We start from the raw sequence: 24,963 nt of genomic DNA on the forward strand, positions 1-24,963 counted from the left end.
GGTGGAAGGAAACATGAAGTGAACACAGGGAGAGGGGTGTGTGTGTGGGATCGTTCCTAATCCAATAGCCATCTTTTGTTGGGGCGCCAGGCCAACTGGCAGAGCCAATTCTTCAAGCCAAAGGGTTGGGTCTGGATTTCAACTTAAAATTATGTTTTAAATGTTTTTTTTTAAAAAATAACCCAACACTTGTATCAACTTGAAAATAAATATTTAAGGTGAATTGTATGGCACCAGGTTCTGTTGCAATGCAAGGGAACAGCAGAGGAAAAGAAAACCAGATTAGGTCTTTTAAGTTTTGATTTCTTCTGATTCTCTGATTCTCTTCCAGTTCTGGTTCTGAATGCTTTGGATAGGAGTGAGGAGGGGCAGAGCTGGGTCTGATTGCTGGTATGGGTGCAAGGCCATATTTGCCTTGGCTAGAGAGTGAGATTTAATAACATCACTCGGTTAAATCTTCCTTTAACTCTGTTAAGTGAACATTCCCTTTTCCAGAGGTGAGAATAAAAGCAGTCCTCTGGGTCCCTCGGCTTCACCTTCCTTGGAATGCTTTATCCAGTAAATCCACCCCAACGGGGAAACCACAAGCTGGATGAACTAGCTGAAGCAGGATCACCTTCAGGTGACCTGTTTGGGTGGGTGGGTGGGCGGGTGGGTGGGGAACATTACTGCATTCCATTTGTCCATGATGAACTTCCCCAGCAGGAAAGATAATGCACTGAGGGAACCTACCCAGTGAGGATTCCAGTTCCAATAAGGAACAAAAGAAGCTTACCAAAGCAATACAACAACAACAACAACAACAACAACAACAACAACAACAACAACAACAACAACAATAATAATAATAATAATAATAATAATAATAATAATAATAAAAAGTTGGAAGGGACCTTGGAGGTCGTCTAGTCCAACACCCTGCTCAGGCAGGAAACCCTATACCAGGGGTGTTAAACTCAATTTCATTGAGGGCTGCATCAGCATTGCGGTTGCCCTCAAGGGGCCAGGTGGGTATGGCCTGGGTGGGCGTGGCCTACTGGGTGGGCATGGCTAGAATGCATATGGCCTACTGAGTGGGCATGGCCAGCTCTACATCGTTCGCATCAAGGGTGCCTATGGGGGCCTGGGTAGGAGTGGGACAGATCTGAGGGTCTCTGGCAGAAGGAGGGTCTCTGGCCCAGGGCCAAGGTAGTGGGTGCCGTTCCCTCACTGTTTCCAGGATGGCTTTGCGGGCCACATGAAACCACTTCGTGGGCTGGATCCGGCCCCCGGGCCTTGTATTTGACTTGTCTGCCCTATACCATTTCAGATAAATGGCTGTCCAGTTTCTTCTTAAAAACTTCCAGTGTTGGAGCATTCACAGCTTCTGGTGGCAGGTTGTTCCACTGATTAATTGTTCTAACTGTCAGGAACTTTCTCCTTAGTTCTAGGTTGCTTCTCTCCTTGGTTAGTTTCCATCCGTTGCTTCTTGTCCTGCCTTTGGGTGCTTTGGAGAATAGCTTGAGTCCCTCTTCTTTGTGGCAGCCCCTGAGATATTGGAACACTGCTTTCATGTCCCCCCTCGTCCTTCTCTTCATTAAACTAGACATACCCAATTCCAGCAGCTGTTCCTTATATGTTTTAGTCTTCAGTTCCCCAATCATCTTGTTGCTCTTCTCTGTGCTCTTTCTAGAGTCTCAACAACTTTTTTACATCGTGGTGCCCAAAACTGGATGCAGTATTCCAAGTGTGGCCTTACCAAGGCATTGTAAAGTGGTATTAATACTTCACGTGATCTTGATTCTATTCCTCTGTTAATGCAGCCTAGCACTGTGTTGGCTTTTTTGGCAGCTGCAGCACACCACTGGCTCATATTTTAGTGATTGTCCACTAGGACTCCGAGATTAAAGGTAAAGATTCCCCCGTTCAGTTGTGTCCAGTTCTAGGTGGCACTGCTGACCTCTGTTTCTTAGCCGGGAGCCATCATTGTTTGAAGATATGTCCGTGGTCATGTGGCCAGCATGACTATACATTGAAGCACAGTGAATGCTGTTACCTTATTTATCTACTTACATCTGCATACTTTCGAACTGCTAGGTGGGCAGCAGCTGGGGCAAGTAATGGGAGCTCACCCCATTGGGGCCAAATGCAAAGTAAACATAAGCTATAACAATAATGAGGATATTAGGAAAATTAAAGCAAGAATGAGCTCTGATTAGTGAAGGAAACTAGGAAAAATGAAAAGGGCTTTTTAAAATGTTTTAAAAAAAAATCAGTCTGTGAGCTGTTCAATTATAGTTCCCAAATGCTAACAGGTAACAATGAAAAGTCAGCAAACAGTATTTCTGTTTTGCTTTAGCCTCGTCCATCAAGAGTTGTGTTCCACCAAACAAGATAAAGGGACAAAATTGAAATACCGGATTGACTTTGAGGTTAATGGCATCTCAAGACACCAAAGTCTGACTGAATCCTATGAATTAACTTTGAGAAGTCTGGAGATGAAGTGTCATAGGATGGGAAGAGAGGAAATGTCTCTGTCTTCGAAAGGGAAGCCAGAAGATCCAGTAAACTGAAGACTGTAAATCTGACATTGGTACTTGGGAAGATTCTAGAGCAAATCATTAAAAAAAAAAGATTGGCATGATTTTGAAGGCAATGCAATAATTACTAGAAGTCAGTATGGAATTGCTGAATTAACCTTACCTAATTTTTGGATTGGAAAATTTCCCTAATAGATTGTGGGACCACAATACCTGTAGAGATAATTAATTGATTATGAAAAAGAACAGAACTAGATGATATGTTTATTAGTAAGTTAGTTAAGCGTGGCTTGGATTGCATGACAATTACAAGTGCATTAGCTTATACCAGTTAAAACTTACCACAGCACTGGAAAAAATGGACTTACAATCAGTCTGCAAAGTTCTGTTGCAGTGTCTCCCCAATGACATGATTGCAAAGTTGACATTTTGATAGCTGTTGCAACTTCCCACAAGCAAAATCAATGGAGAAACCAGTAGGTTTTCTCCCAAAGAGCCCTTTATCTTCACCCTACTGCAGTCTGTAGCACCATCCTGACTCATCCACACCCCCTAGCATCAGTGGTGGGATTCAAATGTGTGAACAACTGGTTCTCTGTGTGGATGCCGCTTCTGGAAGTTCTTTCTGGGCCTGGACAACAAAAAATTAGCTATCGGTTCTGCCGAAGTGGTGTGAACTGGCTGAATCCCACCACTGCCTAGCACCCACTTGTGGCACCATCCCACCCACTTCCGCAGCCCCCCTCTCCCCCATGTATACCCAGGCAGTTCTTGGCTTCTACTATTCAGATGGAAGAGTACTGTGATGTCTAGGGCTACAGGCAAGATCAAAAAGATGAGCATCTTGATGATTATTTCCAGATTGAGACAACAGGTTATATATCCCATGAGGTGTCCATGTTTCTATCGGGTGCTGATGTCATCTTTTTGCTTTCCCACCTGAACGACACCACCAAAGATGCCTTAGAAAGCTAAGCAGGGACTGTTGTGATTCAGGGTCAGCCTGTGGGTTCGGCAGTTGGGTCAGACGACTCAGAGGAGGAGGGGGGTGTTGAAGAGCTTGCTGATGAGAGCCCTCATCCAGGCCCCTCCCACCTGGTCACGACGCAGACCCAGCTGTGTGAGCCTGACAGCGTGGATGAAGATGACCCACAGCTGGCCCTGTTCAAGGACGCCCGACGCAGGAGGCAGTCAATCAGGAGTAAACAGAGGAAGGCAATGGGGCACCTCGGAAGGAGGCAGAGAGAAGCCACGCCCTGAACTGTATAAAAGGGGAATGCGTGGGAGGGCTGGTTTGCTGAAGGCAACCGCTTGAATAGTTCCTGTTTCATAGCTCCTGTTTCATGGTTGGTGTCTTGTTTTGCTCTGTTTTATGTTAATAAATTTGGCAGGCTTAATTCTAGCCTCTTGCCGTTTGTAAAGGGGTTGTCCCTGCCTTTTCTGCAGGGCCGGTAGCAGGCTGATACAGAACAGGGACAGAGGTCACTGCTGCTTGGATGGGAGGCTATCAGGCTTCAGGTTGGACTGGGAAGTAAAAAAGGAAAACACTGTGCAACAAGGCACTGGCAAACCACTTCCATTTTGTTGCCAAGAAAATCATTTGAACATACCCAGTAAGTCCACAGGAACTGAGCTTCATAGGAAAGTGCATGAACTAGATTGTTGCATTGAATGTCATGGTTTTCTTGTTATTTCTGTTTTTCTTGTTTGTATTATTTTTGATTTTACTATTGTGGTGAGCTGCCCAGAGTTGTCTTCTACAAGGTAGGCAGCCATATAATGATGGGATTAACAAGAGTGACTGATGGCCGTTTTTCACATTTAATGTCCATCACAGCATCCCCCCATGGTCACGGGATGAAAATTTGGATGGTTTGGCAACTGTTATGTATTTGTGATGGTTGCAATATCCCAGAACCACGTGAAGACTTTTTGTCACCTTCTGACAAGCAAAGTCAATGGGGAAAGGAGATTTACTTAAGAACTCTGCTGCTACTTTAACAAGTGCAGTGATTCACTTAACAACTATGGCAAGAGTGGTCGTAAAATGGGACAAAACTCAATTAACAACTGTCTCACTTAGCAACAGAAATTTTGGGGTCAATTGTGGTTGCAAGTGGAGGACTACTTGTACTCTACAACCGCAGCTGAACACTTTTTGGCTGGTCTTTTAACCTGTTTCATGCTTAGTGAAAGGCTTCCTGTGTAATTGTTCTGCCTCATTCACAGCATACGTTGCCTCCCGTTGGTAAATTTTCCAGGTGGAAAAGGAGCTCCTCAATTCACAAACTATTTTTTTTTTTAAAAAAAAACACCCAGGTGAAAAGAAAATTCCTTTATTCTAGAAGAGCTCTTACATGGATTCTTGTTAAATTGACTAATCTTTTTATTTGTTTGTTTATGTTTTTTTTCTTCTTCTTTCTAAGGCAGACATAAAAAGACTCCAGTGTTTTATTAGCAGGACATCTGAACAGTTATTTATTGAAAAGCCACAGTCCCCACACTTTTACAACTGTCGGCTTGTATAAGGCAAAAAAGCAAGATGAATCCACTATATTACACAAAAAACTAAAGCTCCTGGAAAGGATTTGGGGGGAAAACGCAAGGACATGCACGTTACTGATCCAAATACAATGTACATGACAAGATATAAAAACCATTATGAAAACAAAAGGAGGTTAAAATGATGGATACAGTCTACGAAAAGAAATGGTCATTCGTTATCATTATTGTTATTATAGCATCCTCATTATTATAAACACATCTGTATAGTCTACGGTTGTAATTAAAGTCCTTTTTACAAACACAGTTATTGGAACTCTGAACAAAATGTAACATTGAGAGGGGCAAGACGCTGACATAAAGCAACTGCTCAGAATCATAAGGAGGACAACGTGATCAAGGTCAGCCCAAGGTCAGCCCATTCTGTAGATGGATGACTAAGATTCCAGTGGTCAGCCACTTCTACAAAGTTAGCTGTATACTTTGGAAGAAAATTGCTCGGGTACAAATAAACAGGAATAATCCCAGCTTCTGGTTTATATTCCTTCTCCCCCAAATGTACAAAATAGGTGTCTTGTAGTAGCCTTACTCTGTTTCGAAGCAGTTGGCACCCATAGAAGAGAAACAAACATATGAAAGTACTTCTTTCACTTGTCTTCACAACAATTTACCATCCATGTATATACGTACATTAATGAAGCATCATTTATACTTTAATTATCATAGGGACACACCTAGTAGTATGTTTTCTATGCAGATTTATTTTTCCATTAACTGTTTTAAACAATGGTGCTCCATATTGCTTATAAACATAGAGATATGAAATCAGGAAACTCAATGAATCGAAACAGAGATGCTAAGTCTTAAGGACCACACAGCTAAAATGGGAGTTGTATTGGTAGACTTTCCATGGGCGTTGAGAGTAGACAGAAAATTTCCTAATGTGGCTAATTGAATAACCGACTAGATTACATGCACTGGTTTCCAGGCTACATCCAGGTTGGGGGGACTCTAAATTTGGAGATCTAATCATCCTCTTCATCTTCTTCATCGCTGTCTTTCATGGTGATCCCTTGGAGTCCTCCACCTTCACTTACTGAAGCTGTGGCTTCTTCTACTGTCAGCCGGTTTCGGACTGTGTCATAGGTTTTACTATTCAAGGTAGAATCCAGAACTCCTTGCAATCGGAAATCTCTGTATGTTTTCTAGGATGAAGAAGTTGGTGGTGTGAAAAACATGACCAAACATCCAAACCAAACCAACCCAGCTATAGCAGGAATTAGATCTCATGCTTCCAAATACATTTCAAGCACTTTTGGTTTTAATAGGAACAGATGCTATCTTATAGTATTTATTCCCCAGTATTTCTCGACCTATTTCTGCAGAAATAGAGAAGTTGAAGTAAAAGGATTTGATAGTGCTGGATGTCTAATTACGAATACACATTGAGACCGAGAGAGAGAGAGAGAGGTTTGGTTTCTTAGTTTTAAACTGATGTATACTGTACACTATATTACTGTTAATATTACATCCTTAATATTAAATTAAGGAACCAAATGGTGCTCTTGTTCAATGATGTGTTATTGAGATACAGATAATAAGCTTGTTAAACCTTTGAAGACTTTTGTGAAATGGGACGAAGAAAAAATGAAAAGAAATCAAATTACAGGAAATTATTTGAAGCGGCTAAAGATCAACATTGTCAAAAGTATAAGGAAGGAATATAAAGTTGGTTTATTTGATCAAATTTAAAGTAGATATGTTGGTATAGATTTTGGCTGATCAGGACTAAAGCAATAAGGCTTTAGGGATTTGTTTATAGATAAGAGATGGGATATGGGAAGAAGAAGTCATTTGTTATATTTTAAGAGAAGGTGATAAGTTACTAAAATGGTTGATACTTGTGATGAAGATGGAAGTCATTACATACACCCACACACAATCTTTTTCTTTACTATATTCTTATTTTTCTTTCCTATTTTTCTTTGATTTTTTTTCTTTTCTGCATGTTCTATTTTTTCTTTTTAGGCATTTATATTTTAAACATAGTCTGCTCTTACAAAATGAAATAAAAATTAGGCTTTGGCTGATAATCTGATTAAAGCTATATGCACAAAGCTTCATTTGCTACAAGAGATCACAGATTGATTGTATCTGTACCCATTTTGAGAAGAATTATTTGGACTGGTAAAGCTGAACTAGCAGAGGTCTGTTCTCATGCATGCATGCTCTTAACTGGATCAGGTTGGAAGCCATTGTGATTGATGAAATAGGACAGGGGTGTCAAATTTGGAATGTCACGTGACATGTTGTGACGTATGATGACTTTTTTTTGCTATTGCTGGCAATAGGGTGGGCGCAGTTTCACTATAATGCATCTGGCCTGTGGGCCAGCAGTTTGACACCCCTGAAATAGGAGGTCATATGGGTGCTGTTGTTCAATGTATCTGACTTCCTTCCATGAGGTAAATCTTAAAGAAGGATGTTGAGCCTTTTCTTTTCATGCATCTTTGATTTTGACAGTTATCTGGCATCAACTTCCCTCCGCCCTGTGCGTTGCCACAGAGAGGGCCTCCTCAGGGTGCCACCGATCAGAGAATGTTGATTGGTGGCCCCCAGGGGGAGGTCCTTCTCTGTGGGTGCCCCGGAGCTATGGAATCGGTTACCGGTTGAGCTCCGGATGGCACCCGACCTTCGCTCCTTCCGTCGAGATCTAAAGACATTCTTATTTGAACAATCCGGCCTGGCCTGATGGGGGATGGGTGGGGTTTTTTATTGTTATTTTAATATTTGTATTCACTGTTTTTAGTTGGGCAAATGTTTAATTCCTTTTAACTTTTGTATTTTTGTATTTTTTATATATTTGCCCTGTTCACCGCCCTGAGTCCTTCGGGAGAAGGGTGGTATATAAATAAAATTAATAATAATAATAATAATAATAATAATAATAATAATAATAATAATAATAATAATAATCTGGAGTTTGTATTCTACAGCAGGGGTCCCCAACCCCTGGTCTGGGGATCAGTACCGGGCTGTGGAATGCCAGTAACCAATCCACACAAACACGCAAAGCCCCATCTGTGGGAGGCAGGCAGCACACAAAACCATGCACCCTCCAGTCCGCGGAAAAACCTCTCTACATGGAACCGGTCCTTGGTGCCCCAAAGGTTGGGGACCTCTGTTCTACAGAATACAGTCTTCCTTCTGAAAGAGTGGGACCTGTGACAGTATCTTAAACCAGCATTATAACAATTAGTCTAACTTCTTATTGCCTAGGTTTTTCTGAAAATAGTTTTCATAATGGGGGAAAAGCAACTGGAGGACTGAACAAGGTTTTTTAGAAGATTGTATTTTATGACAGAGCACAGAAAATTTCAGAATAATAATTATGGAGTAAAAATTGCGGAAACGCATATGGGAACGGGGAAGGCTGTTCCCATGTCACACCCCAAAACTGGAAGTGAACCAAACAAAGGGAGGTCTACAGCAGCAAACATTTGTATAAAAATGTCACAGATATGGCAGGGATAGCTGCAGGGAAGGGCAAAAGGCAGAGGAAGGTGTGCTATGAAATCATGACAACTGTGTCCCTTTCATACTTGTGTCGCAATATCAAGTAGGTAAGGAGCAAAATTTGCTTCATGATGTTGTGATGCATATTTCACCACTCTGATAAAATTGTGGCTGCCTCTGAGTTGTGGGGGGGAGCAATGACCCTCCCTTGAGTATTATGAGAATAAATGGGGTTGTGAACTGTCTTAGGTGTCAAAGCCATTTGTTTATTAAAATTTTGTCTAGGTTTGTGAAGTTTTTTGGTTTTGATGGTTTCACAGAATTCAGTGGCATCATAAAAATACAGGTATTAGTTAAATTAACATACTGTTTAACAATGTGTTTTGCATGTCTCTTATGACTAGAGAAACTGTTATTTTTTTTTTAAAAAGAGGCTATTATGTAGTCTAATAGTACAAAAGACACTTCCCGTGTTTTTCAGTGTTCCCAAGCTAACACATAATAATAATGTGCTAATACCTATTGCTTTTATTTTGAAAATTAAAAACCATGTTAGTAATTTATTCATGACTTCTTTTCTAAAGTATATAATTTTCCTTTTCTGCAAAATATATCACATGGAACCAAAAATGATCAAATATGTATTTACCTCCTCCTGAGATCTTATTATGTGATGTAAGCCACTGAGATTTCACACTGAAATAATTATCATCCATCCATCTATCCAACACATACACGCACCCGTGCACGCACACATGCGCATGTACGCATACACACACACACACACACACACACACACACACACACACACACACAGAGCTATATTAAGGAGATCTTCTTGTTTTGTTTGTAACCCATTTTTAAATGTTGTCAGCATCTATTGTAAGAGAAATTATTTTAATTATGTGTGCTGTTCTGATATGGTATGTGTTTTTAAGGATCTTCCAAGTTCCTGAAAGTGAAAATCAGTAATGAAGATTGCTACCCAACAATTTTGGGTAGTATCTTTTGCTCCCTTTCTACATATAGAAGGGGGCAGATTAAGAGATACTTCTAGCTCTGCTAGAGAAGTTTATCCAGCACTTTGCGCAGAGACTCACGGTAATCGTTCATCCTCATATGGTTCCCTGCCTTTCAGTACCATCTGTCTAGGTTGGCTCCTGTTTCATTTGATCAAATGGAAGGAACTAGAGCAGTGATGACGAACCTATGATACGTGTGCCAAAGCTGACCCACCATGAGGCTTTGGGTGACATGGCAGGATTTATGTCAGCGTTCACCAGCACCCAACAACTATTCTTGAAAGCACGCCTTGTTCCCACTGAATTTTTTGGAGACTGTGCAAGAATGAGGTATGCCCTTGTCTCTGAAGTGACAAAAATCATATGAGAAGGGGGCTTTCATGCAGGTTTTGGAGGTTGCAGAGGCTGCCAAAGAGCATTTTTGGAAGCCATTTCAAGGGTGAAGGCCTTGCGTGACCCAGAGCAGTGTTCGGTAGGCTGCAGGGCCCTGTCAACAGAAAGAGAACACCACTTGAAGGTTAGCAGTGAGTGGAAGATCCTGGTGCAATCCCAGCATTCCCTAAGGCTCATGTGCTTTGGGGAATGGCAACAGCCAGTCTTTTTAAGTGGCAGTGGGGTTGCTAGGACTGAGTCAGGGCCTTGACCTCTACTTCATGTGAGCCTCAGCACTGTTGCCAAATGCCACTGTTCAAAATGTCCTAAGTGGGAGGAGAGGGTAGATAGAGAATTGTTTCTTGTGTGTTCTCTCTCTCTCTCTCTCTCTCTCTCTCTCTCTCTCTCTCTCTCTCTCTCTCTCTGTGTGTGTGTGTGTGTGTGTGTGTGTGTGTGAGAGAGAGAGAGAGAGAGAGAGATGCCAGCAGAGTCAAATTAGTCTTTTGACAAATTTTTGACCTGCCAAGCTCAAAAGGTTAGCCATCACTGAAATAGAATAATGCTAGTGTGAGAAATATTATCATTCTGGGTAATCAGGACTCCTGCCTTGGGCAGGGGGTTGGACTACAAGACCCCCAAGGTCCCAAACCTAGTATTAAAAATATCCCAGTGTGACTGATTTCAGAGTTGTACAGAACATGAAGAATAAATGATGCTGACGCATGGACAAATTGCTACAATTGCCTGCTATGTTTCCTCCATCTTCACTCTCTTGAATGAATATTTTGTCAATATCATTTTCACTTTGATCAATATGACAGATGGAGAGTAAGGTCCATATCTACAAATGGGCCTCATGCTTTGATTTAATTGGCATTTCCTTTCTGACTGAGAGCAGAATCTATTTCCAAGTAACACAACTACATTAGGCAAGCTTACCTTTACTATTCTAATAAGGGTTTTTAGTTGATAGATGTGAAGCTGAAGGTCCATGCGGTCTGTTAGCCAAGTGCAAACGATGTTCATGGAGCTGGTGTACCATTGCTGCAAAACAAGCGAGAGCTCTCCGAGGACATGTCAAACAATATGAATCATATATATTTATAAACACATTTTATTAGGTTTGATCTTTTCACTGTAAACATTCAGACCCAAAATTAGAGTGCACACTTAAAGACAAAAGAAACATTTGGATCATTGATGTTTAAGAATACTCAGCATATGGCCCAATAGGTTTCAGTATCCATCCAATCTGGAATTAGGGTTTGATTTTTTTCCCCTGCTTAAAATACATTCCCAAATACTCTTTGTGCCTTTGCCTTACATGGTATTTTTTTAAAATAACTTTGCTGTTTAAAATTGACATGCTTCAGATGAATGGAGAGGCATGGATGTTTAATACCTTCTTTAGACTGGCTGCATCTGCATTTACTGTGGTTGTTGCTCCCAAACATTTAAAGAGTAGAAGTGGGTTATAAACACTAATCATAGCTGATTTCCATCTATTAGTTTCCCTTTTGGTTGTACCACCTTTGAGATGGCCAAGTGGGCTGGGCAGAAAGTCACTAGTGGAAGCACACATCCACATTTTAAGTTGCCCTTGCCAACTTTTCCAACCAGAATATCTGCTCCTACGATTCATGCAGCCATAAATAACACTTGAAGAGGTGGAAGCAACAATATCCAAATGTTGATCAGAAAAAGAAGAGGAACCACAGAAACTATTTCAGCTCTCCAAGTCCATACTGCCCTAACCTTTTAAAATTGCAGTGAAAATAAAGATGTAATAAAAATCAAGGGTCTCATAAACCTCAAATACCATGTATTTCGAATTAATGTGCTCTCTATCCCTGCTAATATTACTGTTTTTTCCCCCCAGCCCAGAGTCAAATCAGATTCTTGATGGCATCTCTGGATGAGGGAACTAGGTCTCTAATGACGTAATTTGGAGAAGAGCAGCTGTAGGCAGCGGAAGGGAAGAGCTTGTACTACTCAACACTTCCGGTGTTCATATCTAGTTAACCGTGCTAGAAAAGCAGGCATAAAAAGAGCATGCAAGGGAAGAACTTAACTTCTCTATCTACTGCTTTATCCTTCTCTCTTATATTATTATTTCAAACTCCAAATCTTTGGCATATGTGAGCTTGGCATTACTAAGACTATACTTTTAAAGGAAGTCAGGGAAATACATAGTAGCCATTTCAATTCAAGTAACTTTTTATTGAGGTATTCCCAACATATTTTCTGGCAGGGCATCTGCACCCTGGGAAAAGCTTCACCTTCCCTACTTCATATAGCAAGTCATCTGTTGAAGATAGGAAAGCAACCTTAAATCAATACTGAATAATGGGCTTGAAGTAGTTCTCTATATTAATGGAGCTGTGAATGGAAATATCTTCCCTGGCATCATCATCATCATCATCATCATCATCATCATCATCATCATCATCATTATTATTATTATTATTATTATTATTATTATTATTATTATTATTATTATTATTAAAATTTATATGCCGCCCTTCTCCCTAAGGACTCAGGGCGGCTCACAACAATAAAAAAAAACAAAAAACATAGAATACAAAAATTAAAAAAGAGTTAAACAATAAATAAAGAAATAAAGGACAATTTAAGCCAATAAAAACCAAATTTAAAAAACCATGATCAGTCCAGGCCCGCTTGTTGGAACAACCATGTCTTCAGGTCGTGGCGGAAGGATCGAAGGTCAGGGGCCAACCGCAGCTCCGGAGGCAGTTCATTCCAGAGGGTCGGCGTACCCACAGAGAAGGCTCTCCCCCTGGGGGTCGCCAGCTGGCATTGCCTGGCCGACGGCACCCTGAGGAGGCCGACTCTGTGGGAGCGAACTGGGCGATGGGAGGTTGACATTGGCAGCAGGTGGTCTCGGAAGTACCCGGGGCCTAAGCCATGTAGGGCTTTAAAGGTAATTACCAGCACCTTGAATCACACCCGGAGGGCAACTGGAAGCCAATGCAGCTCACGCAGGAGTGGTGTAACATGGGAGTATCGAGATACTCCCATAAGCACCCGCGCGGCTGCATTTTACACCAGTTGAAGCCTCTGGGTGCATGGATGAATGTTGAGGCAGGTCTGATGGGGAAGTAGAGTTAGGGTTTTCTTTATGGATGGAGGGGTGCCAAATTCTCCATGAGATCCCTGGGGCAGAGGAGGAGGGGTGTGACAGCTTACGTTGTGAGGCAATTCCCCCCACTTTTCTTCTTTGTCTTGCACACCAATTCAAGAGGGTAAGTTTTTCACTCTGTAACTTACTCTAAATTACTCAGCTCTGCCTTTTTTTTGACCATCACAAATAAAACACTCCTTTTATCTTCAGGCTTTTGGACAGAAGCTACCTCATAAATATTTATCACTCCAGCTTTGCATCCCAGGGTAATGAGGGATTGCTTGTTTAATACACGCTACTTGTTCTTTTCCACCCATGTAACCCCATCACTTTTTCAATCTCAGTGACAGCTAATGGGTTGCAATTTAGGGTTAGATTTTCAGGAATTTGGTGACAACTCTGTTTGCTGTTAGCATTTATTTTAAATAAGTTCAGATCTATGTGCTACTCTTCCCCCCCCCAAATATGTCTCTCCCTTAAACAACAATATTAGTAGTATTTATCTTACTCCCACTACCTGACACTTTTTTGTGAAAACAATTGTTCTCTGTCAAAGTGAATGTATTCATGAAATAAAGCAATTAAGGCTGCAATCCTACACAGATTTAACTCAGCTCCAGTGGACACAGTGGGACTTCAGAATAATGTAAAAAGAAATAAGTTGCGCTGAAAATATGTTAAATTAAAATGTGTAGCTGGCAATGCAAGCCTAAATGTTTTTATATGGAAATAAGTTCTATTGCATAGATCTGAGTGAAGTGCATGTAGTATTGTAGCTTTAATGACAAAAGTTGAATACGGAATGCACTATTATACTCCACTTAACAGTGGAAAAGCTAGTTGCTGAGTGCTATTAATGTCAATTATCAAGGTCACCATCCTTAACAGAGAGTAGCTCTTACAGAATTCAGGAAAATATCTTCATGCACGTTCTTGGCATTTGTTTGCAAAGACTATCAATTTTGGGTGAATTATCTTTATTAACAAAATACATCCAACCACAGGACAATTTCCCTTTGGATACTTTGCCTCCTCTTAATTTTAAAGAGGTTAAATTTGGAGCCTTATGACCAAGGCGGTTTCAATTTTTCTGCCAAGATAGAAAATTATCCCTTAATAAAATTTCTACAGATTTTAATGGTCATCCTTTTATTGCTAATCTGAAAGAAAACAGGGAATTTTGTTAATATAATTGGTGATAGTTTATAAAGATTATTAAGTGCAAACAGAAATATATATTATTTCAACAACAAGGAAGACAAAGCAGTAATGGTTTAATTGGCTGTTGTATTCAAAGAGGAGAATATATTTACTTTTTTTTAATTTAGATATCACTTCTGGATTTTGTGCTTGTGATGAAAAAAAATGAAACTTTGACTTTGGTTTTGCCAATTAGATAGATTTGTTGTTGTAGAAATGGCTAGTTACATACTAATGTGCAAAAGTAAAAAAAAAATGAGGTTGTAATGTTGTTATCTTACACTTAAAAAGGGTCAGAAGTCAACGCTTTTCTTTCTTTCCTTGTACATCGTATTTTCTTTCCCCCTTTCTTTTTTTCTTTTCTTAATTTCCTATTTTTTTTGTATTTTAAGAATTGATAAAACAATAAAAGTTAGAACAAAAAAAGGGAATTGTCAATCAAAGGAGAACATGCCTTCAGAGCCATTTCTTCTTCAGAATGCACATTTCAAATGGCCCAGTGATATATCAGTGTAAACACATGAAAAGGATAAAAGCCAGTTTATTTCATGGAAGCTTATATGAATGTACTGTATGAAAAATAATATATTGCTTAAAGGAGATGGTATTGTCCATCAGCTTTTGTCTGAGAAGAAACACAGCAGCAGTTAAGATACTGTATGTCTGCTGCCCTAAGTTTATAGAAAGAAGTGGCAGTGAAGGCCAATATTATTTTTACTGTACTTTTCCTTCCATATTCCAGTGACATTAATTAGCACTAAACTTGGATCCAAAGCATTATCCAGGCAACACCTTTCACCTTTGATTTTACACAGCTAATATCACACCTATACTGGTATTCAGTTTGCTTCAAGGACAATGTGGACAGATTATTGCCATATTCTGGATCCTGAAAACTCCTGCATGCATTTCTCCAAGAGCTCAGGGCAGTTTATAAGGGGAATATGCCTACATTTTACACCCATGAAGGTAGGGTTAAAAACTGATGAAGGTAGGGTTAAAAAAGAATAATTGACCTAAAGCCCCTCAGTGAATTTCTATGGCAATTGGATTTAAATATAGATTTCTCCAGGCCTGGTTCCATATCTTAGCTGTTCTATTACCTTACATCTCAGGCAGGAACGGCACAAAGCAATCTGAACCACGGATTTCTTATGCTATTTATTTGGGAGAATTCTTGGAATGAAGGGGTCTAAAACTGAAACTATACAAGTTATGCTTTTGTAACCATTTCAGAGGTGCCTTCTTTCCATATGCCCATATATTATGACAGTACTTATAATTTTGATAAAGTTTGATAAGACTCGTAAGTTTGGTTGGATGGTTAAGGCACCAGGTTAGAAATTGGGAGATTGGGAGTTCTAGTTCAGCCTTAGGTAGGAAGCCAGCTGGGTGGCTTTGGAGCCAGTAACTTTCTCTCAGCCCAACCTGTCTCACAGAGTTATGGTATGTTCACCATTTTGAGTTGTGTATATATAAAAGAATAAAGAATGGATAACATTCTTTCTATAAATGACATTTCCCCAGTTCTCAGAATAATTCACTTATTTACCATTTCTAACTAATTAACAATGTCGCTATGGATGCTCATGGATCCCCAATATAATTATACCAAAAATATTCTAGTTTTACCCTGAGTGATTAGTTCCCTTAGAACAGCTTTTTCCTCATTGGAGGTTTCCCATTGGATTTTAGCTCCCATAATTCTCAACCAACATGAACTTTAACAGAATGTCACACACTTTTCTTTCCATTAATAATACACAAAGGTATATGACTTTTTCAACTTATCTCATGGATGAAATTCTGAGCAGCTTTCAAAACTCATAACTTTTGTTGTTTTCATTTTTAAAAGCTGTTCTGCCTTCCCTTGTGATAATGTAAAAAAGAACTCTACTTTATCTGAACTCATTCCTTATTCTTAGCAGTGGGAGTTGTTTCTATCAACAACAGCACTGAAGCTTTAAATATAGTGACAGGCCTTTCAGATTTTACACATTCTTGGTACTACCTGATCCTTCAAAGTGGTTTGAAGCTGGCGTTATAATTGTGTTCACTCCTGCCAAACTTGGAAAGCTAAGAAAAGGTAGGAAAAACACAATCTGTGCCCCCACCAATCAATTGACTGAAGAGTGCAAAAACTGAATTTATGTCTCTTGTTATTTTCATCCACTGATTTCCTCCTCTGTCTTCCTTATGAAGAGTTGCTTGCCCCATTTTGGTTCCACAGCCTGTCTTTGAACTGATATTTCCTTTCTTTTGTCATTGCCCAAAATATAGCCAGGTATTAGTCCAATGCTTTCACTTCTTCAAGGACTGCTGTGAACTTTAATCTGCTGGAAATGTATGCTAGATTATTTTCAGATAGGAAGGCAAACATGTCACAAGCACTACCGGCCACAGACTTAAAATTCCTATTTCTTTTTGTTCCCTCCTCAAGTTCTTATGGTTGCCCAGGACAAAGAATTAACTGAAAATTTGTCGCAGACTACGTTTTAAACTCATCTAGTAAGTGCAATATTAGGGGCAGCACAATGGTGAATAGAGTGTGAAGGATGTGTATATATAATGTATGTTCTTATCTGTGGTTTTTACTTGTGTGTAGTGTGCACTGTGGACAGCACTTAATTTTGTTGTGAGTTACACAGTGACAATAATTCTATTCTATTCTATTCTATTCTATTCTATTCTATTCTATTCTATTCTATTCTATTCTATTCTATTCTATTCTATTCTATTCTATTCTATTCTATTCTATTCTATTCTATTATTCCATTCCTGATTACTGCTTTCAATTCAGTTGCTTAGTGAGGTCCATTTGCTGGAACTTGGTGTCTTATATTCCTCTTTCAGACTCTGCTTACTCGAAAGGAAGCAGTCTCTCAATCACAAGCACCATGCAACCAGCAGGATACAGATCTTGCAACCAGCAGCCATTCAATATATGGTTTCCCCAGCTTAGCATCACAGCTTAGCATGCACTCTTTCACAACACATGGTTTCTCTGATCTTTCCCTTCTCATCCTCTTGTTGAACTCTTCTGGCAAACTCCTGTTGGCTCTCTCTGTTTGCTTATGCAGAAAATCAGCCAATCAGAACTTTCTATGAAGTGTAGACAGGATGAAAGAGGCTCTTCTGTTTAATCTACATTCAGCTGGCAAATTCAGCACATTTAGCACAATGTGACTGTATTCTGAGATTAAGGTCTGTCTTCTTAGACTCCTTTTTTTTTTTTACTATTCGGTGAGGTGAAGGGAACACCTTCTCTTCCTTGAGAGTAAGTTACATCAACAGGAAATGTATTTTCCCCCCCAACTTAACGCTTGATGAGATAAAAGACTGAGAGAAGAGGGCTGTTGAGGAGGGAAGGAAAGGAAGAACAAAGGGAACTCAAGGGGAGAGTTGGGAATATGCAAAAGCCAAAAGAACTGCTGCTGGACTTCCTTACTCTGGCTGGTAGAACACCTCAACTCTTGAAACAGCTCCCTTCTCTGGTGGAGAATTGAATTGGTCCTTCAATCAGGATGCAGGGGTAGGCAACTTCGGCTCTTTTATGACTCATGGACTTCTGGGAGTTGAAGTCCATGAGTCATAAAGGAGCCGAGGTTGCCTACCCCTGACCAAGTGGGAAGAAAATGAGCTGGTTTATGTAAAGGGAAAGGACTGACTAAATTTTCAGGCATGCTTGATAGAGCAAGAAAAGGCTATACAGGCAGTTCTTGCTTTACAACAGTTCCCTTAGTGACTATTCAAAATTACAGCAGCACTGGAAAAAAGTAACATGACCGTTTTTCACACTTACGATCGTTGCAGCCTCCCCATGGCCATGTGATCAAAATTTGGATGCATGGCACTGACTCATATTTATGACAGTTGCGGTGTCCTGAGGTCATGTAATCGGCTTTTGCGACCTTCTGACAAGCAAAGTCAATGGGGAAGCCAGATTCACATGCTGCTAACTTCATAACTACAGTGATTCACCTAACAATCGTAGCAAGAAAGGTTGCAAAATTGGGCAAAATTCCCTTAACAGCTGTCTTATTATTTTATTATTATTTATTATTTATTAAATTTTTATACCGCCCTTCTCCCGAAGGACTCAGGGTGGTGTACGGGGCAATGTCTTAGTTAGCAATGGAAATTTTGGGCTCAGTTGTGGTCATAAGTTGAGGACTACCAGTAAACTACTTCTGCCATGATATCTCATCACTTTCATGGGACACCAGAGAATAGCATAGAATAGAGCTGGAAGGGACATTGGAGGTCTTCTAGTCCAGCCCCCTGCTCAAGCAGGAAACCTATACCATCTCAGACAGGCGAATGTCTAGTCTCTTCTTAAGAACCTCCAGTGATGGAACGCCCACGATTTCTTAAGGCAAGTGGTTTCATTGGTTGATTATCCTCACTGTCAATACTGGAACCCTGCTATCATGTCTCCCCTAGTTCTTTTCTTTAGACTAGCCAAACCCAAGTCCCATAGCCGTTCTTCATATGTTTTAGTCTCCAGGCCTTTGATCATCTTAGTTGCTCTTCTCTGAATTGTTTCCAAACTCTTGACATCTTTTTTGTGATATGGTGACCAAAATTGGCTGCAGTATTCCAGGTGTGGCCTTACTAGGGTTTTATAAAGTGGTACTAATACTTCATGTGATCTTGGATTTAATTGTTTATAAACTGAAAGTTCAAAGGAATAAAACTATCTATTCCTTTCCTGGGTCCCAGTGTTTGCAGCTGCTTGTCTGGTCCTCACTTCTCTACCTTATGGAGTCATGATGACATTCAAGGGCAATTGCCTTTTTTCTGTTGGTAAAAGTAGCTTTTGTAATGTCTAGACTCCTAGCTGATATTACAGTAGTTGCTATCACGCTTTGAAAAATGGCTTTGGGACAATCCTGCATATCAATTGATACATTCAAGGCCCTTTGAAAAGTTTGGGCAGATCAACAGTTAAAAACAACAATAACAGCAAACCATCCATCAAAGTAACTCAAGGATGCAGAATTGTCTCTGTCTGTCTGTTGATCTGTCTACCTGTCCACCTATCCATCCATCCAGGTTCACTGCGTGTGTTGTAGATGACAGAGACCAGAAAAGCCATACCGAAGATTAGCTTAAGATGCTTGTTCATAATTAAACAGAATATCTGTTATATCCTGAACTAGATAATAAAGGTTTCAAATCCCAGGTTGGTTGCATTGATAAAGCAAAAATGAACCCAGAAATCACCAATAAAGCCACAGCTACAGAGACTGCTTGGAAACTTACTAACATCCCTCCCACCATTTCCCATCACTGTGAGATTGCTATAGACCTCTGTGGTATGAAAGAAGCTAATACTAGTCTATTCGTATGTAGGCAAAGACAATTGCAGATAATAGCTAGAGCCATGTGGAGACATTTTATTGCCAGAGTTAAAGCTGCATTAATCTAGCCCCTATCCCAATGGCAGATTATGTAAGGCAGTTTGGTGTATGAGGCAGAAAATCTCATAAGCAGCTCTCTGGGTAATCCAAGTACAAAAACAGTACATTAAATAAGAATCAAGTTGCTTCCCTCTCACGACACTCAGAATGAGCTGTGTGAGACAGTCATTCCATCTCTGGGAATGGAAGGGCAAGATTTGTAATCCAGGAAAATCACCAACAAATGACTTTAAACCATCCCAAAGGTTGGTTTAAAAAGTACGCCAATGATGCGTGATCATCGCCGCTTTTATCGCAGCCCAGATCGTTTGAGTTATGGAACGTCACTCTCACCGACCTGCGGTCTTATTGAAGTCCTAAATGTGCCTCCGAATTTACAAGGGAAAAAAATGATATGAATAAATCTGCAAAGTGACACCCACTGATGGCAGGGCGGCACATTTTTTTTTGAAAAGCTGTGCTGGGTTCCTGCACTCCGAGGGAGGTGGTGTCATTACACATCCACCAGAACATCTGCAAACTCCGGTTTCTTTTTCATAGATTTGAATGGAAGCCTGACCTCCTGTTCCTTGCTATGAACCTTGAGTTCACACTCACATTTTTACATGCTACAGGAAGCCAGAGCTCCCTCCAGGGGTTCTGCAAACAGAATCTCATAAGCCAGATGCAGCCTGGCTCCTTAATGCACCTGAAGGAGCTGTATTCTTTCTCTGGTGCTGATGGTGGGGTAGACAGAAGCGGGCCCGCTCACACATTAGAGGCTTAAGGTCACTCCAGCTTTTGTAAAGAAGCAGACAAAACCTGGAATGCTTATGGGGCTGAATTGTCAGCAGGGTAGCAGAAGGATTACAAGAAACCTGTGACTCTGCCTCTTTCTGCCTTTGCTGGTAGTGTGTGTGTGTGTGTGTGTGAACAAGTGCCATACAACAGATTGAGGCTGGTATAAAGGCCTGGGACTGTGCAAGGAATCCCCCGCTGGGCCTCAGCTGTGCTTGCAATTAGCAATAAGCATGAAATGATTATTGTTGTGGTGGCTGATGGCAATCTGAAGTGACAAGTTTTATGGGGGGAAGTTAAAATAAATGTGTGTGCATGTATGTATGTGTATAAGATGTTGGGAGAGAGAGAGAGAGAGAGAGAGAGAGAGAGAGAGAGAGAGAGAGAGAGAGAGAGAGAATCAGACTCCTTGCTCACAAACCATTAAGCAAAAACCCCAATGCAGTTTAGTCAGACCTATTTTCTGCCATTCACAAAGGTCTTACAAAGTTGGCTGAAAGAATATTTTTCTTTCTCTTCTCCCTGCCTCGGAATGGAGTTTTTCTAGGTCATGGATTCTCTGCTACCCTACTCAGCGTTGGGGAAAAAAAATACCCATTTGCCTCAAATTAGCCAAAAGCTTGTAGGGAAGGGTGAGAGATTAAACATACAAAATTACTCAGCAGGTGGCTGCTTGGGTGGATTTGGGGGAAGCCAGGAGCCTTTAAAACGGACCAGAAGACATTATAGACTTCTGACAAAAGAACATAGTAATCCTACCTGCTCGCTTTAACCACTGCCGTTTGCCCATTATGATGTGCTCTAACGCCCATGAGAGTTATACTGCTCCATAACCATAGTAACTCACACCCGCGACCCTTGAGTTCAGTTCTGGGCTTTCCAACCAGAATGAATCCAGGCTGTTCAAACCTATTAAGCATCACCGAGGTAGATTCTCTGCCCTGGGAAATTGCAGGGATGAGATGGCCTCACCCTAACCCTTCTCTCTGGTCCAGGCTGCAGAATCTCTTTTGAAAGGCTGAAAGGGGGACTTTTAAATTTAAGGTGTTTTGAAGGTAAGGCATTCAGTGGAATGAAAGAACCTGGCATCCTGCTGAGTCTAAAAGGAAAGGAACAGAGGGGACATTTCTTCATGAATGGACGGCTTCCTGGGATGTTATAGAACAGCTCCCAGTTTTGACAGATCGGTGAAATATAAATCTCAGGTACATGGATGACGTATGCTTTTCCCCAATCCATCTATTAGGCTCTCAGCGGTTGCAGAAATAAATATGAAAATGGCAGATATCCATCAGGATTTCACATTAAGATCTTGAGATCGGCTGATCTTATGTATTTCTACCACTGAGATTCTTGGGCATAGATGCTCAAAAAAAAAAAAAAAGGTCTACAATGAATGGACCCTGAGAGCTGAAGGATCTCTCTCCTTTGCTCCATTTCCATAAACCTCAGCTTATTAAAGCCTCTAATTTTAAAGTTTGTTCAATGAATAATGGGGATGAAAGTGTAACATAACATTCTTAATCTCTCTCTGCCTCTCTCTCTCTCTCATCTATCTACCTACCTATCATCATGATCAGGGTCATCATCAATCTATGTCCAGGAGAGAAATCACTCCCAGTCCCTTAATCACTCCATCCTCCCAAACTCTGCTGAATTATTTTCCATCCCTAGATGGTTCCTGGAACCCTTAGAAGCTCAGGAATATTTTATGGCCAACTAGGTTTTCAAAGGATACCTAGCCTTGCAATAAGCTAATAAACTGTAATAAGCTAATAATCTATGTATTACATAGATCAGATTAATTAACTGAGCACATGAAAGCAATATTTTCAGTGCTGGTATGAATAAAAAACACAGAAAGCAAATAGTGTCTTAGAAGATATATTTTCCAACTATTAGAATAGAAAAAGCAAAATCCTCTTCCACCATAACCCTCGTAAAGCAACATTACCCACTATTGGTGTCTGTTAAAAGCTACAGTTATGTCTCATGCATGTTACTTACTATGCCATTTCCATGATAAGGAATTGCCTGAATCCTTCCTTCCTTCCTTCCTTCCTTCCTTCCTTCCTTCCTTCCTTCCTTCCTTCCTTCCTTCTTTCCTTCCTTCCTTCCTTCCTCCCTCCCTCCCTCCCTCCCTCCCTCCCTCCCTTCCTTCCTTCCTTCCTTCCTTCCTTCCTTCCTTCCTTCCTTCCTTCCTTCCTTCCTTCCCATTTCTTTACCAAATTCAGAAGTTATACATTAACATTTTAGAACTTATATACTAAGATTTCTTTAACTGGGTAACCTCACCATAAATTATGAAAGCCTAGCAAATATATATTTAAAATACACTTTTAAGCAATTTATCAATGCTTTCAAAGAAGGTGTCCTGTCTGGTACATACACCTGGATAGCAGCCCAAATCTCATATTGATCCTTGAAAGAGTGGTGTCTTTGAATCTAATAAGTACCCAACCTCTTCACATGCTAAATATATTTATCCCCATTAATGAATTATGCAATGGCCTTCCAACTTTTTCTTGTTTGAAATATAGTGGCTATCATAGCAAGAGTTTCATATTTGAATTCATCTGAGTTTGGAACTAAAGGAATTTTAGAATCTTGGGGCAATTCTGATCACAACAAAGAGAAATAGCAAAGACAAATGATCACATTCTTGTTGATTCTAGTAAAGAAACAGCTCCAACTCTTGAGTGTCGTTTGATTTCCTGCAACTGTCAGTCCTGATGACCTATTTTCTTTAGGGCTAAGTATTTATAATTAGGCCAAAGGATATCAAAATGGCAGTTTCTGGGCATTAATTTATCCTAATTAATTTATTAATATTTATGCCATTTCTTTATGCAACTATCTTGGATGCTATATCATAACTGGCAGTACCGTTCAAGATCAAAGACAGAGATTAACAATAAGACAATCAGTTTCTGGGCATTATCTGATGCTTCCAGCAAATACACTACTGGGTCAATGAATTCATAAAATCAATATCTGAACAAAAATGACAGCCCTTTGGAGTCTCTTCCTCTTTCCACCATAGTGTCTTCAGATTCTATGCACTTTTGCACTTTTTTCAGTATTGCTGACAGGGAGAGAAGTTCACAATTGACAATGAAGATAATCCTTCAAATCTGTCTTAAGAGAATGCATTTTTACTAAAGAAATGCCAACTTTGCTAACATTACATCTCTGTGTATTTTGCACCCTTTGCTTTCTACCTTTCACCCAATGCGACAAAATGTGCATTTTTTAAAAGAAAAAAACACCATGCATAATGTTTGCATTTCAAAAGTTGGCACTGATATCCAAGACCTGTTTTATCTTTGGAAGGACTCACGTATGTTTGAATTCTCTCAACAAAGCCTTGCAATCAAATCAAGACGGAGTCTATTGCCTTTTTCTTTTTTCTAAAATGTGGTCTGGAGATGTGTCACTCATCTGCAGAAAACATTGTTTAACTCAGGCTTCTTATCCTAGCATATTAAAGAATATGCTGAGCACAAATTACTTTGTCACTTGTTCTCTGCTTCTCATTCTGTGGAGTCTAAGCAGCCTGCCCAAGATGGAAAGAAGGACATTTAATAGAATTGCTTGATACCCATATTCTTATCTAGTTCATCTTTCCCCCCCTATTATTATCAAGCAACCTTTACATGTAGGAAGAAAAAGGTGTGTGCGACCATCATCACAGGTGACAGTAGCTTCTCCAAATTTTATTTATTTGAAAAAGCATCTCCAGCTGAAGATTTCTTTCAGAGCTCTGGGACAAATAAAGTTCCTTGTTGCTGATTGGCACTCTTCTGACTGTAAAACTGAATGTGATTTTGGGATAATTCAAATTGCTGCTGGTCAACAAATAATTGTGGGTCACTTTTAAGTTTTAAAGAAGAGCATTTTTTCTGTTCTTCTGGATTCCTTCATTATTAGAAGGAATGGCAGAATATGTATATTCTGATATATATAATAAATACCATACAGAATAATAACTGACAGCATCTGAATAGGTCTGTGCTATATTTCATAGACATGTTTAAGAAAATGTCTGGGATCTGGATTTTGTTATCTTTTACAGGAATTAAAGTCAGGATAAGGATATGGGGAGTAGGGTTTTTTCAGTAATGCCACTAAATTCAACACTCCAGTAAACTGGTATTTAGCAATCTGACAACTTCTGTTTTTGCCAAACGTTTGGGTCAATTGTATCCCAGGCAGAATAACCTCAGAGTGTTCATAACCTTGGATGCCACTTGCTTATTTTGCCTCTTTTATCATTCAAATGGCCTCCTTTAAAATTTGTATGTTATTATAATTATTGTTACTACTATCTACTCTATCAGTCCCTACTGTATACAAGGCTCCCTTCATTTTTGCATTTGTGCTTCACAATGGGTATAACAGGGATCCACTTGCTTGTGTCAGTTGAAGGGGAAGCAGAATGGTACAGGAGATTATTAAGATGCTCTAAATCCTCCTGGACTAGAGCTTTA

At 40.0% G+C, this 24,963-nt stretch overlaps 1 protein-coding gene across 6 annotated transcripts in view; it reads right to left on the minus strand.

The window, feature by feature from the left end:
• Nucleotides 1-6,046: 6,046 nt before the first annotated feature.
• CADPS (calcium dependent secretion activator) overlaps nucleotides 6,047-24,963 on the minus strand; it is a gene marked incomplete at both ends in the record, with an annotated part of 451,723 nt that continues 432,806 nt past the window's right edge. For all 6 annotated transcript variants that reach the window (XM_083355958.1, XM_083355955.1, XM_083355956.1 and 3 more), the window contains 2 exons: nucleotides 6,047-6,226; nucleotides 10,871-10,975. In XM_083355958.1, the coding sequence (XP_083212084.1) occupies nucleotides 6,047-6,226; nucleotides 10,871-10,975 (285 nt within the window). The remainder of the gene's footprint in view (nucleotides 6,227-10,870; nucleotides 10,976-24,963) is intronic.

The sequence above is a fragment of the Vipera ursinii genome, assembly GCF_947247035.1.
Source record: "Vipera ursinii genome assembly, chromosome: 2".
Taxonomy (NCBI): Eukaryota; Metazoa; Chordata; class Lepidosauria; order Squamata; family Viperidae; genus Vipera; species Vipera ursinii.